Source organism: Triticum dicoccoides, chromosome 5A (assembly GCF_002162155.2).
Source record: "Triticum dicoccoides isolate Atlit2015 ecotype Zavitan chromosome 5A, WEW_v2.0, whole genome shotgun sequence".
In the NCBI taxonomy this organism is placed as follows: domain Eukaryota; kingdom Viridiplantae; phylum Streptophyta; class Magnoliopsida; order Poales; family Poaceae; genus Triticum; species Triticum dicoccoides.
The window spans coordinates 136,199,745-136,215,268 of NC_041388.1; the positions used below are offsets into that span (position 1 = coordinate 136,199,745).

At 43.0% G+C, this 15,524-nt stretch overlaps 1 protein-coding gene and 1 long non-coding RNA gene across 10 annotated transcripts; both read left to right on the top strand.

Moving 5' to 3' along the window:
- The first annotated feature begins 2,304 nt into the window (after positions 1-2,304).
- Positions 2,305-4,655, top strand: LOC119300333. The gene is made up of 2 exons (XM_037577331.1): positions 2,305-2,664; positions 4,231-4,655. The coding sequence occupies exons 1-2, from the start codon at positions 2,451-2,453 to the stop codon at positions 4,350-4,352; spliced, it is 336 nt and encodes a 111-aa protein (XP_037433228.1). The 5' UTR covers positions 2,305-2,450; the 3' UTR covers positions 4,353-4,655.
- A 3,118-nt stretch (positions 4,656-7,773) lies between these two features.
- Positions 7,774-14,887, top strand: LOC119300336. Of its 9 annotated transcripts, none has more exons than XR_005146424.1 (10): positions 7,774-8,562; positions 8,902-9,031; positions 9,134-9,735; positions 9,820-9,908; positions 10,004-10,121; positions 11,043-11,547; positions 11,722-11,897; positions 12,586-12,659; positions 13,868-14,230; positions 14,341-14,887. It is a non-coding gene; the product is annotated as an uncharacterized LOC119300336 (long non-coding RNA). The 9 variants fall into 9 exon arrangements; XR_005146421.1 differs by having other exon boundaries at positions 13,868-13,942; positions 14,045-14,887; XR_005146425.1 differs by having other exon boundaries at positions 13,868-13,942; positions 14,094-14,887.
- Positions 14,888-15,524: the final 637 nt, after the last annotated feature.

The following is a 15,524-nucleotide window of genomic DNA, read 5'->3' on the forward strand; positions in this document are numbered from 1 at the left end:
CTCCATCTCACCTTCTTCTCCAACACCTTCCACGCCACCGTCGCTAGCCATGTGCCCCCTCCTATCTGGTCCACGCGTGCTGCTCCCCCCTCCCCCACCCCCCGCTGCAATCCATGGGGTCTCCGCCATTGATGCAAGCATGGGAGAGCTGCACAACACCGAGCTCCGCCGTGGAAGCACCAGTGCTCCGGCGCGGCCGGTGTTGCCCTACGGTTGCTGTTGCAAGCACGTCAGATGCAACGCCGCCGGTGCTGCCGGGAGGGTTGCTGCAACCGATGGATCTCGTCGGCGGTGGGGATGCTTCCAACGCATCGCGTGTGTTGTTGCGTCCTCGCAGATCTCGGCGGGCGGCAGAGCTGCAGTACACCATGCCGGTGGGTGGCGGAGCTGCTGTTGCGACGGGGCATCTTTCCTCAACTCCGGTTGTACTGAGGCTTTGATCACGCCGCCGATGCTGCCATGAACGTCGGTCATACGTTGCATTGGAGCTTCACCGGAGCCGACGGTGCTGCATTGGAGCTCTCCCGGAGTTGCATTGGAGCTTCGCCGGACACATCGGGGCTATAGTGGAGCTTGTCCGGAGTTGCAATGGAGCTTTGCCGGAGCGTCGGTGCCGCGTTGGAGATCTGCTGGGGCTGCAATGAAGCTCGGTTGGAGTTGCAATGGAGCTCCGCCGGGGCTGCAATGGAGCCCGCTGGACGTCGTCGGTGCCGCGTTCGAGAACCGCGCGGGGCTGCAATGGCACTGTGAAGCTGTCGTGATGCACTGCTGTCGTGGCGTTGTTGTGATCCAACGGTTTCAGAACGCAGATCTGACGGCTGAACATACGGAGAAATCATCCAGCTGATTTGTAGCAGCTGCCTTGATCCAATGGTCCAACCAGGATCTGCAGGACGAACCGCCCCCCACCGCTCAAGTGGTGGACGCGCGGAATATGGTGGCCGCCTCGGGATCAGAGGGAAGGGGCAGGTGTTGCTACGGTCTCGCCTCGTCCGTGCGCTGAAGCCCGGTTCAGATATTTGCAAAGAAGCTGTCCTAAATGCATGAGCAAACTGCTATTCCCATAATAAATGGTGAGTAGGAGTTGGTCCGATGACTGTTCCAAAAACTGACCCAAAATCAAAATACGGAAGGAAATACCAGTGGGAGCTCATATCCCAAGATAGACCATGGTTTAGGATAATGAGAGAGCCATATTGTATTTCCGGTTTTTTTAATACACAATGAACTTTTGTTACGTGCACGATGCACTTTTGTTAATTAAATACTCAAATACTATTCTAATACACCATAAAAACTTCTAATACATGGTATTCATTTTTTAGTACCCTGACGGACATCCGGTAAACATTGTTTAAAGAGCGAATCAACCCATGGTTGAGTTGGTTAGGTGGATAGTGCCATAGTGGTATCTCCAACCCACCAGGGTTTAAATCCTGATGCTCGCTTTATTTCTGGATTTATTTCAGGATTTTCCGGCGATGCACTTTCAGTGAGAGGAGACGTTCTCGTCGACGACGAGGCGCCTACGGTGACTTCGTAAATCTCAAGATCATATGCCTACTCAGTCTCTCGGAGGTGCCCATAGGGGTAAGGTGTGCGTGTGTGCGTTCATAGGGGTGAGTGTATGCGCGTGTATATGAGCGTTTGTGTCTGTACTGATGCTAAAAAAATATTGTTTAAAGAGAAGATGTAATTTTTTTAATACATGGTAATATTTTTAATACATGATGAACATTTGTTAATACACGACGAACATTTTTTTAAAAGCATGAAGAATTGTTTTCATAAACAATATACTTTTTTGATATGCAACAATTTCTTAATACACGATGAATATTTTTTAATACACAATGAACATTTCTTAAAATACATGATGAATATTTATTATATACAATACACATTTTTTAAAACCCGATGAACATGTTTGAATAGACGGTGAAAGCCAGAAGAATGAAAAAATAACATGAAGGTAAAGGAAAGAAAAAAAGAAAACAAACATAAAAAGAGAATATAAACTGAAAGAAAAAACAGAAAATGAAGAGGTAGGGAAAAAAGGAAAACATAGAAGAAAAAAATAGAAAAAAAAAAAACAACCCAAACAACGAAAAGCAATCTTCCCCTAATCTTTCCCTACTAATAAAGCACGGAGTGCTTCTGGTCGTCCGTCGTCGCTGGCGTTTTGCGAAAAAGCCCCTCGGTTTATAAAAAATCAACCCGCAGTCCTTGTTTTAGTATGGGTCTCTATATAACGTTCCATTTTGCAAAAAAACCCCTGTACTCATTTGAATTTCACTCGCTGTCCTCCCGTCATCTTATCCATTCCTCCTGCGGCAACGGCGGCGGCTACGCCCATTCCGTCGTGCGCCGTCGACGGCCGTCGCCGGCGTGTGGCCACGGCGAAGGTGGTCGGACCGGACGGCTCTTTGGTGCAGTTCGCGGCGCCCGTCATGGCGGGCGAGGCGCTGGGGGACGCCGCCAGCGCGTCGAGCTTCCTGTGCAGCGCCGACGAGCTCCGCTTCGACGCGCCCGCCCGTGCGCTGGCGGCCGAGGAGGCGCTGCAGCCCGTGTGGCTCTACTTCGCGAGCTCCGCTTCGACGCGCCCGCCCGTGCGCTGGCGGCCGAGGAGGCGCTGCAGCCCGGGTGGCTCTCCGGCCTCCACGAGTAAGCTTCTCAATCTCCGACATCCTGCCCCCGTGTATGATTTGGATTGAATTCGTGCCGTGTCCTATAAGAAGGAAGGGTCCTCGGCCGGAACCTCCATCAGGTTGCGTGCTTGGACCAGCAAATCCATCAAATTCCGGAGTACTTGGACCAGAAAACATGTCGCCTTCGAGTTCGCCGGAGGAAGAGACGCCGAGTTCGACGGAGGTAGAAGAACATCCGTCGAGCCGTCCAATATCGACAACGGCGGCTACAGCAGACGTATGTAGCCCCTTGAAAGCCAAATCACTACAAAGGAAATCAAGGGTAGCCCCTGTTTCTCTGTCTGCCACAGAATTGCGAACCGGTTCTTTTATTCAGTACATAGTTCAACAGTTTTTAGCAAAGTTTCAGTTATTTTCTAACTGCTTTCTTCAGAGTTCAGAAATTTGTTTCAAGTCTGTAATGCTTCCACTAGATTCATAGATGCTACACTTCTGTTAGCTACTCTGCATCCAGTACACCTGCTCAATATTTGTAATTTCGTTGATTCAGAGTTTCATAGGTAATTCGCATAATGGATTGTCATACATAATTTGCATTATGTTGCATTATGTTGTACTACCAACAACCAAAGGGAGTGCATGGTTTTGTGTTCGAGCCTCCAACAGGCTATGCATGCCCCCAATGAATTCTTTTGTGCTGTTACAATCATCAGTCGAGATTTTAAAAAATCATATATTTGTGATTCCTAAAAACTCAAAACAAATCAAAAAAGTTGAGTTTCATACAAATTGTAGCTTATGGGGAGTTGTTGCTCTTGGGGATGCACATTGCCGTGCAAAGCCTTGTTGACCTTCTCTGACTTTTTAGCCAAAAAAAGGGTCATTGCTGTGCTAAGTGATTCAGAGTTAAGTGTGCATGCTGGCCATATTCTGAGACTGATACAAGGTGGGTGGTTGTAGTTAGGATTATAATGTTAATCTGCGGACACATCAAACAAGCATAAATTATAATGTTAATCTGCTGCTGCTGCCCTTTGTACACAAGTGGAATATGTTAATCTGCTTCTGCTGCCACACAAAGAAAAGTGCAGTGGAGTAGCTACTGCTCCTCTCCAGAGCACGCAGCCAAACAGAGATGCAGTATATAGAGACAGACACTCAAATAAATGATGGCTGAGACAAAATCCAATGTACTGAATAAATCTACGCCTGTTTCAGTTTAGTTTTTCTGAAAATTGGTGCTACTTCCGATTGTTCACAATTTCAGTTTGGCTGATATGATACAAGCTCCTGTTTCAGTATTGTTACTAGCCAAGGATTGAACCAAGAAATTTCATGTTGCTGATTACATATACCTGAACATGGTGGCTTCAATTTGGTTACAGTAATTCTTGGGCATGATGCTGGAGTAATTCTTGAAGTTTCATATATTCTGCTCTTTCTTCGGTTATCAAATAGCTTAATTCTATACACATAGATATGCTTGCTGCACCTAGCAAAATAGGATTATGAGGTGTATTTAGTGGAGTGGATTAATTGGTTTTGACATCTCTGTAATATGTTGTATCCGTCGACTTTGCAGCCGTCGTCTCCGTCAACTTCGCCTTCGCTGACTTTGCCGCAAGGCCATCTGCCATCGCCTCTGCGGACTGCCGGAAGACCATCAGCGATCGCCTAGACCTACTTTGCCGCATGTACTTTTGAAGCATCTGATGGGTCTCATCTTTTTGTCAATTCGTCAGTTTACTGTAGCTAATATAGCTGTTGCCAACAGTAGACTACATTTGACTGACAAGCAACACATAATGCCATCCTACATATATGGATTCTGTTTGTACTTGATAGCAGCAGACTAAATTTTTGTTTCTGTTATGGTTGAAGACTTGAAGTGCACAGGGTGTTGTTTGATCTATTTTCAAATGATACTGGTACACACATGAATTGTAAAGACTTAAAATTATGAAGGATGATTAACCATATATATAGTTGAGAATCTATTTGTGCTAATTGTAATTTGTATAACTGTACTGTTGGTTATTACTAGAAAACGACTTTGAGCCATATATATAGATGCTACACTCCACTCACTAAACGACTTTGAGTTTCTAGCTTGAAATGAAATCTAGACCTGCACTCTTTAACATTATTCTGTGCTTGATGATGGTCATGTGTATTGCTTGAAATTGTCATGTTGTTTACTAGCAGTTGCAGTGCTTTTATTATTTAATTTCCACAAATATTTCCCCTCAATCTGAAGATATGAACTATGCTCCTCCTCCTGGTTTGTGTGTTGCTTCCGCTGGATGATGCTCTGTTTCCTCAGTGTGTGGCAACCCTTCATTAAGATTGGGAATAAACAGAGAACCGCGGCCGCGTTGTTTTGGTGCTCCAGCGACCTACCTTATCTCCCTTGAGGCGTCTTCGCGTGCCATTGTCCTCCCTCCACGCCAACCATGGCGGTCTTCACGCGCCGTTGTCCTCCCTCTGCTCCAACCGTGGCGCACCAGTGACGACAAGCAGCAGAGCCTACATGCCATCGCCGGTGAGTTGCGGCAAAAGGGTCGTCAAAAAGATGTCGAGGAAACCGTAAGCTCACGTTCGCGTTCAAGGTAAGTGAGTCGCGACAAAGGGTCATCAAGCAGATGTCGAGGAAACGTAAGCTCACATCCGCGTTCAAGGCAAACACGCTCCGGCGGCCCCGAGGACGGCGAGAACACATCCACTTGGAAGCAGCTAAGAGATGTGTTTGACGATTTCATGTTGACTGAGAGATATGTTTGACGATTTGATGTTGTTTGTGTCCTTCGCGGATTAATACTGATCACAAAACTAAAAAGGAAACAGATTACTGGATCAGAAGTGCAACAACAAAACAGTCTAATATAAAGTGTTGTACGTACTACCCAGCTTTGAGAGTGTGGACGCCTAGACAGAAAAAAGTAAAGCCAACTTAGTACATGCCCGCGAATCAACCTGTGGTTGAGTTGGTTAGGTGGACAGTGGTATCCCCAACCCACCAGGGTTCAAATCCTGGTGCTCGCATTATTCCTGGATTTATTTCAGGATTTCCGGCGATGCACTTTCAGTGGGAGGAGACGTTCCCGTCGACGACGAGGCGCCTACGGTGACTTCGTAAATCTCAAGATGATATGCCGGCTCAGTCTCTCGGAGGTGCTCATAGGGGTAGGGTGTGCGTGTGTGCGTTCATAGGGATGAGTGTATGCGCGTGTATATGAGCGCTTATGTCTGTACTGATGCTCAAAAAAAAACTTAGTACATGCCCATGTTTTACTTTTTCGCCCGGTGCAACGCAGAGGTATTTGTACGTGCAACAAATTTACTGATATTCAATGGACTCCGTTTAATTTGAAGAGTATCTGTATATTTCTGTCTTGCTAATCAAAACATGTACTGGATTGTTTAGTAGTTCGGCAGATGGGTGACTAGAACAAAGTATTGCAGCATATCATCTTAAAATTGTATTTGGTTAGAACACACTACAAGTAACCCAAAGATCTAAACATATATTTGTATAGTTGGTAATCATGTAGATCTTGTAGGTATGCTAGGTGAATACTAAGTGCTTGCAAGAGTGGATGTATTAGTACAGATCTTTCACACATGTAGTTTTTGGAGGCACAACTTTTACATGCCCCTCATCCTAATTTAAAAGTAGTTTCTACTGTTCATTTATTTCTGATGTGCCTCATGAAATATTTTGTTGTCCACATGGGAAGATGAAAGACCACAAATCCCATTTTTAAAGGTAAATATCAACGATCTTATTTCTGATGTTTGCGAAACATGGATTAAAAAAGTGTTGTATAATGGCACATGGAGCGGGTTTTAATTTTTCGCCCGATGCAACGCACGGGCATTTGTACTAGTAATAATAAAGCAAATAGTGCTTCTGGTCGTCCGTCATTAAAACTGCCCCTAAAGTTGTAAATTATTACCCATCAATGCCACCGGTAAGTGAGAAAAATGTTTGGTTTATTTTATTTGTTTCATCTGCGGCGGGCATAGCTCAAAAGGAAGAGATCCCCTCTTATGAAATAACCATGCACACAGCGCACTGGTTGGTGCCTTCACCTACCACGCTGGAGGTTGTGTGTTTGATCCCACCCTTTCCCTTTTTTCCAAAAGATCAAATACTTTTTGAAATTTTCATATCTTTCAAACCCTAACTCCAAATCTAACATGTCATATATGATAATTCATCAGAAAAATGTGTAGATTCCAAACATTCCTTTATCATTAATTTTTATAAATATCATTAATTTTTAGAAAATATGTTCAGGGTGCAAACTTAAATAATACGTTTTTTATATGATGAGATATTTTAGAAATGCCTATTACATATGCCCTTATAGATTGATTGTTTTTTGTGGAGCAATCCGATATGTTTGCAACCAAATTAAGTCTTGAATTGAATTATGGTTGCAAATGCACATATATTTTTATACATGCAAACACATATATGACAAAAATAATGCTCTTATGCACATGCTATCATTGAATACTAAAATGTACTTTGCTATTTTCATTCTAATGCAATATTTTTTAGGCATCACCGAGAAACAACATCAAATGCATAAACATATACCGGCAACTAGGTAGATATTTGTGTTGTATAATGAATTCTAAACACCTTGAGTACACTTCAAAAATCATCACACATTTATGTTTTTTCACAACACCACTTAGCATGTTGTTGTTGCGTGGCATCATGAAAGATTTCACGGGATTTGCTGTGTCGTCAAGTGTGTGTATGAGGGATGAATTTTTTTCTCCCGTTGTAACACACGGACATATTTGCTAGTAAAACTTAAAAAAGGAAGTGGAGAACCGTTGAAAAAAAGAAAAACCGTTGCAACCTTCCCCGTTAATGGATCGGCCCACTCACTGATGCTAGGCAGACGTAGCACTTGCGGTAGGCGAGATATAGCCCCGACGATCTATCCCGTGATTTCATTTTGAACAGAAACATCTCTACTCTAATGAAGCAGTTAATAAATAGTCTGCGCCATTTATTTTTATTGGTTTTTTTCGTCACCTCCCCCACCTCACCCCTTCCCACACGCAGCCATACAAAAAACCCACACCAAAAAAAAACCATCGACCCCATCATGCGTTGCCCACTCCCATCGATCCCATCTATTGTTTCCGCCGCCGCCGCCGCCGCTAAAAAACTCCATCGGTCCCCATCCTTGCTTGCCCACTCCCATCGATAGTTGCCACCGCCGCCGCCGTCGTCCGAGGGGGAGACGTCGCCGCCGCCGCTGCAAGGTATGGCGGTTTGAATCCCGCCCCCGCCTCTGCAAGGCAGGGCGGTTTCAATCCCACCGCCGCCGAACTCCGGGAATCGCCGCCGCCAAGTCTTCAGGGCAGGGCGGTTTCAAACCCTGCCGACGATCTCCGGGATACGCATAATCGTCGCTGCCGCCCCCTCCCCCGGCTGCCCCATGGTCTTCTATCTCTCCCAACTCCGCTGTCGCGCCCCGTGTTCCGTCTCTGCATGAATCGCTGTTGTGGCAGCCACTCCCCATGGCGGCCATCCGGGCACACCGTGTCCGGGATGATGGAGGTGATGTCGGCCAGTTCCCTGTTTTCGTTGGCATCTTCTGCGATGGGACCCGTGGGGGCAGGTCGCGCGCTGCTCATCTGCGTCGATGGCGTCGGCGTCGTCCTTCCCCTGCCAAGCATGGCGGCTCCTTGGCTGGATCACAGTGATGATACAGTTGGCTCGGCGGCGGCTAGGGATCTCGCAGGCTGGCGTTTATTTGATGTCTGGGTGTTCCAATCGTGATGGAACGGACGTATAATGTACGGTATAAGAATTTGGACGAGGCTCATCTGCGTGGATGGTTGTGGCTTGGCCGCCGAGCACACAATCCATTGATTCACACATAAGGTTTGCCTTTTTTCTTCTCTTTGCATTCTTTTCTATTAAGTTTGCAGATTGTTTGTGTTGGCCAACGAAAAAAGATACCGTGTCCTAGATTTATACAATTTAAGAACTTACAAAGTTTAGCAAGTATCTGGTTCTGAACTTTCGAAGAGTGCTTATAACAGTAATTTCTTCAGTCTTTTGTAATTCCGATTTTAATAGCGATTCTGTTGTAGTAGCATCCTTGTAGTTCACCATTGGAATGTGTACTGTTTCTTGATTCTTGAATTCTGAGCTGAATGTGCACATTTAGCGACCACTGCGTACGTACGTGCTCTAACGGAAAGTACGTAGCTGACACAGACCGTAGCCATCTACACCAAGGCTCCTCTGCCCTACCGAGTCTTGCAAGCGATCGTCGTAAGAAATATTCCGTGTGATGCCGGCATGTGTTGTTGTTGCACTGTCGCAACCATCCATCTGCACACCAAATGTATGTGAACAAGATTCATTGGGGTTCCTCTATTTTCCCATAGTTTTCCTCTTCTTTTCATGCAAGATCAGTCTCTGATCCATCTCACTCGCATGGATGCAGGTCAAAACCGAGTCGCGGTGTACACAATGCTGGGCATTATTTATATCGAAGGACGAGGAGGAAGATTTGGATGACCGTAACCACAATGGCAAGAGCAGCAACATGGTCGTCACCTGCAATGCCGATGGGTGCTGACATTATGATGTTTGGTTTATTTGTTGAAAGTTACAGCCCATGTTTCATGATTTATTTGCCACCGGTTAATCATGATATTTTGAAGTGCTCTGACAATTGCTTGCTGTCTGCATCTCTTACTTTTCAACTTGCTGCATATACAGATATACACCATTAGAATCTGTTTGTACAATATATTTACTTATTCAACATGCTTCAGTTATGCTTCTTTGAAAATCCAGTTGTAGATTGCAGTGAAGCCCCATTTAGATCTTGGCTATAGTATTATTCTTGTCTTATGACTCGTGACAGGTTGATATGTGATACCATGACATAGCATATGTGGTACCGTGGTAGTCACATTTGGTGGTAGTTCTGATTGTTTGCTAGATTACGAGATAAGACCAAGTGCTTCTGCTACTCGGTTGCGGTTTTGATAGGAACATGAAGACTTGTGCCATGCCATGGAGCATGTTTGATTAAAAGGAGTAAGTCAACATACAACTTGTTTCTTATGTTTTATTTAGAGAAAATGATTGTTCCCTGTGAGTCATTTTCTTCTACAAATGCAGCATAGTTGCTCCAATATATTGAGCAGGGAAGAAGTTTGTTACAAGTGTTTTATAGAGTTGACGCCAGAGACGTCCGACGGGATACATTGGTAGGGACTTCGTGAAAGGCGGGCTCCATTTAATCCTTTCCTGCTGCTTACTGAACACCAAGCCCTATTTGATATGCTTAATGATTGTTATATAGGTGAAGGAATCGACAAAGGAGCTTCCGTTCAGCATGGTATCTCAATGGAAGAATATCCGAAGCAAACCTCCGCTACTTCTCTGTTCCCTTTCATTTGTCGTGGGAAGACCTTAGGAAGGTAGGAAGACCTTAGGAAGAGCGGGTGGGAGGAAGAGAGGCATGTGCTATAGATGTAGGCGAACAATGGTCCTTGGAAATTATTAGTACTCTACAAAATGTCTGTCCCCTATGATGCCTACAATGAGCGATAGAGGGTGGAAGGAAGGGAGAGCGGAGGAAGGAAGATGGGGATATATGTAGAGAAAGGGAGATAGGAGGAAGGGAGATGGGCATATATGTATAGAGAGGAAGATCAGAGAGGGAGGGGAGATTTACAGGACGATTGTCGTTGAGCCACTCAAATATGTATGTCTCTGTTGCATCGCACGGGCAATTAACTATAGAAAAATTCAAGGCTATTTTTTAAAGTGACATTTATTCAGCGTGTTCCAACCTTTACATGCCTTAATTATAGAATAATCTAATATTATGATTTCTCCAGTAAGCAGTATACTATATACTTAACTGGGACTTTAAATTTGTGCTTTAGGAAAATTTGAATAGACCTCGTCCACGCCGATAATTTCCTGGTACATCAGGTTGAACAATTTTGTTTATGTTGTGAGTGGTCAATATTCCTTACCGCTGGCCACATATCTCACTTGTGCTGGTCCCCTAGAATATGCTAATGTTTAGTTTCCAATTTTTCAACTATCAAATATCAGTGGACTTTACATGGTTTCTTGCAAAAAAAAAAAAGACTCATATGGCCCGAGTTTGTTTGCTCAGGAGCATTCTTTCATAGATTATAATAGTCAGTGGCTTAAAAGTATTGTCATTGCTACAAACATAAAACTGATGAAAGAAGAACATATTTGTACCTTATTGCCGGCTCACTATACACACAAGAACCTCGACACTCTTTTTACTGTGTTATATATTTAGTTGCAATAGTATTTGATTTTTCATGAAGCAATATGCTTACTGTTTCTTCATTCAGTTTCGTGTTTCAATGACGCGTGGAGGACGACGGTCACGAGCGCATTGTCGCAAGCTCACAGGAGGGAGGCACACATCTCATCCAATATAAAAGCACGCTCCGAAGAATCCCTAACCCTCCATGGAGCCATTGCTAGGGGGCGTCGAGATCAACGCCACCCATCACGACCACCGAGATGTAGAGGGTATGTCCTGGTGCTTCCCAAGAATCTTTCCCGCCTCTTGAGAGACCACATGGCGTTCTGGTGGCAGTTTTTGGCCAAGGTTGGAAGCCAAGAACACTTCTTAATTTTGATCACGGACTTGACATTGTGGTCGGCGGTGCGTGGTGCAGTGCGGTGATTTCTTGCCTAGCGTATAACAATGTGTGTTCAATGGATCGCCTCTTCTCACGCACAAGTCTCAGAGGGAGACAACGACAGCTATTCAGAATAACTACAACAAAATTGTGACACAAGTGGTTAGTGGGAGAAGGAACCTGATACCGCAGCCGATTCTGCAGCAAGGTTGGTGCGTAGAAGATAGTTGTAGCAAGCATATATATAAGTCACTCTGGAAAAAGTGTGTAGTTATTGTTGTGATAGAGATCCATTCCTATATTTTCACTGATATGCATGGTTGAATAGTACTATGTGTGATATGTGAGAGTAATGTAATACAAAATGAAACATGGTGGACAGGGCTTTGTGACTGAGCTGGTGAATAAAATGTCAGTGGTGGAAACGGACATGTTATAGAAGATGTTGAGGGTGGCACCGGAGTTAATGGCCAAATGGGGTTCCTCGGCACCGAAGAGAAGGATGCTGCAGCGACACGTACTGGGTTCCATTTCCAACCAGAGAAGAACTTATGAATGGTATGTGCGCGATCCATTCATTCTTTCGTTTGATCCTTATTCCCCTCAACTCAGATTCATTTTATTTTGTACTTATGCATGATTTTGATGGATCAATAAATTTAGTGGTATTAATTGCAATGAGAAATATCATATATCCATAAACTTCACATTGTTGTTGCTACGAGTCTACTGGTCAGCTACTTCCAGTTATCCTTATCGAGAGTTGATTGTCGGATTTCACCAATAAATAAAAACAGAGGAAAACCTGCCGGTCTTACTACCGATAGCACCAAACAAGAATATGGGTAATTTCCCTTGTAATGATTATTAGAATTGTTGTTTCTGAAATTCAGTCTTCAGAATTACTATGGCTAAGTGAAGGTGATAAATAATTCCAGTTTAACGAGTACTTGTGGATTGTTTAGATGGAGGAGCACTCTTAGTTTTGTTCTTCGATTCAATTCTGAATCATTTAGTGTGCAATTCAGATTCACGCAGCATTTTTCTTAAATTTTGCCTGCCTGGAAATTATTAATGTCAACTTAATACATAGCATGTCCTGATGTTAAAGATGATGCATTTCTTCACTACAGTCTACATACTTGGTACATATAGCATGTCTCTGCCGTCAGCAACCCCGTCTAGCTCACTTTTTCAGCGGCATAGCCTTTTTCCAATCTTATGTCAATTGGTCTTTGCTTTGTAGGCACTAGAAAGGAGACGATCCTATCCACTATCACAATGAAAGAAGAGAAACAATTCCTTGCAGTCATCTATAAGGTCAGCATGTTGGGGCTTGGTTAATTCATTTATATTGCTATTTCTATGCACACGTAAAAGGATCTACGTATCCACAACTAATTTGCTTACCCATGTGAGTTTGGGGATATTTTTTCTCTTGTTAGGATGCATGTCAGATTTAAATTCTCTGATATCTATGTATGTAGTGTAATTTTTATTTTGTAAAAACCTACTACCAGTCCACGCATGAAGGTGCACTTAATTTCTTAGTATTTCTACGTGCATTATCTCTCTTGAATTTACTTAGTAATAGTATTTTGTTATTTGGGTCTGAAGATACGAATATTGCAAAAAGTAAATAATTTGGGAGGGAAGTGATTTGAACTTTATGCTGTTAAGGACAGTAAACCAAATTGATTTGTATAGAGGCGTGAATAATCAAACCGAAAAAGGGGAGTTGATTAGTAAGGAGACATCTAGGATGTTTCAAATTCTGCGGAAAAGCTCAATATAAATATGTGTAGCTGTGTTAAAATTTGTTCACTGAATTTCTGGTAATATAATTAGTACTACTCCCTCTGTTTCTATATATATATATTTTTTAGATATTCCACTGCGGACTACATACGAAGCAAAATGAGTGAATCTACACTCTAAAATATGTCTATATACATTCGTATGTAGTTTGTATTGAAATCCATAGAAAGACTTATATTTAGAACGGAGGGAGTATATGTTATGGTGGATAAAAATTCTTTTAAATACACTATATATACTGTGTACTAAATGGTGGAATCGTTGGCCGCCTGCCGGCCTCGACCTCGACCGACATAGAGAGGGAGAACGCCCTAGATCAGATGCTCACGCATTTGCGCCTCACCAAGGTTCACTGCCTCGCATGCGTTCTCGAAAAAAAAATCTCAGATGCCATTGTTCCATTGACCTGATTCTGATTGTTTTGTAGACTAAAATCGTGTTTTGAAATTATATTCATCAAGTGAGAGACACTTTCCAATGTGCTAAGATGTGCAGCTCAACATCATAGGATTGTCACATCTTGAATTCTGGTTCTTAGAGCTTTGGTTTCTAACCCTTATTTGCTTGTCTTGTCTTTTGTTTTACGGGTTTCAAGCTTCAGCACAAATCTTCTGTAGGAAATCTTGTACTCAATAGTGTAGAAAAATGCCGTTTTTGTGAAATGTCACAGGAGCTAAATTACTAACATTGTTGTAATGTTTGTATGGCAGCCTATTCTTTAATCCATTCAATTACAGAGTTTATGATTATGTAAATGGAGTATGGGATCTGAGAAGAAAAAAAAGGTAATAGTACTTTCGTTCACAGGCAGATTCGACATATCCTCGTTTACTTCCCCCTTGTCTTCTGACTGACTCCTTAAATCATCAACATGTGTGTATATATAGTTGCATTCGATTCAAGGAAGATAATGGACAAGTGTATTGGTATGAACAGGTCGTCGACTTTGACAGAAAATGCATACATATTATCAGTTTTCCTGCTGAGTTGTACTATTATGCTACAGAATACACATCAGCTATTATGCTACAGAATACGCATAATTAGTTACAGATCAGTAGGCTACTCATCTGGTTAGTTTTCTCAAGTCATTTCTTCTGTGTGTATATATGTTATTTTCCTTTTTACACTAACAAGAGTTTCGTGCTTTCTGGTATGGTGTGGTGCTCCCCCCTTCATTTAGTGAGTTCTTCCTTAATGGAGGATATGGTATAGGTAATAGTGAGTGGTGTTCTAGCTTATGCACTATTTCCCCCTGGCCCGAGTTCCACACCATAACATGCCGCCGCCCCAGCCGCCGCGTCTGCCATGGCGCCGACGCCTCCCTGGCTCGCGGGACATCCCCTCTATATATTGTAATAGACTCCCATGAATACAATTGAGTTGCATCCTATAATCTTCTACCTGCGTCATCCGGTTTTAATGGACAGGTTCCAGCAAAAAATGTCACGCTATAGGGAAAGCGAGTGGGAAGGGTGTGTTGTAGGGTGGAATTCTTGTGTTGGAACAACGTGTTGGAGATAACATGGTGAATAGTCCGTACAACTACATTTCTTCCCCACATATGAGTTGGATTTGGGGGAGTCCAGACGGTTGAATTTGGGGAGTCTGCTGGGCACCCATTTGAACACGTCCGAACGTATGAGGGAGAAATGAGCTTTGACTTGTTTAATATTGTACAAAAAATATTTGCTGCTAATAATGAGACAAGTTCTGATTTGTACATGCAATATTCTTCCATGTATACAGAATTACAGATTGAATGAAATATAAGCCAAAGTTGAATCTCAAGCCTTAATTTACACTAAAAAAATAATATAGGTTTGATATATGTGTAGAATAGGATATTTTTCCTTGAGAATCAACTAGATGAGGTGGTCGTTATCGACATCCTTGTGAAAGTTCGCATGATCTTAGCACGAACCAACTCACAATGCTATCTCGAGCAATATTTTATTCACTTAAGTATATTTTTTTAGGAAAACACTAGGTTAAAAGCCTACTGCAAAAAATTAGATGCAAAGTTATTATAATTGCCATTTATGATCACGAACGATCTTACCGAATGACTGTTCTCATGGCCTTCAAAGAAGAGATATACTAGAAGTTGAGCGCAGTTGGAGGGGCCTTAGTCCTTCCGAGTCAAGAAAAATAGATGGGGCCTGTCCAAGCTATTAGTAGATGGGCAAATATTAAAATATTTTGTGTTGTCATGGTTCTTAATGGTTAGGTATGTGTCGCAACCTGTATGGTTTCAAATGCCTAATTTTATGTCTAATGGTTTGTCAGGGAATTGAAAAATGCAATCAAGTGTCTGGTTGTAGAGAATCGTGGAATAAGGGAACAAAATCCTGCATGTGTTCTCTT

Excerpts from the sequence above, each read along its gene's own strand:
- LOC119300333 (XM_037577331.1), top strand. The coding sequence starts at position 2,451 with ATGGCGGGCGAGGCGCTGGGGGACGCCGCCAGCGCGTCGAGCTTCCTG. Across the intron at positions 2,665-4,230 it reads TGGCTCTCCGGCCTCCACGA|CCGTCGTCTCCGTCAACTTC; the intron begins GTAAGCTTCTCA and ends TCGACTTTGCAG.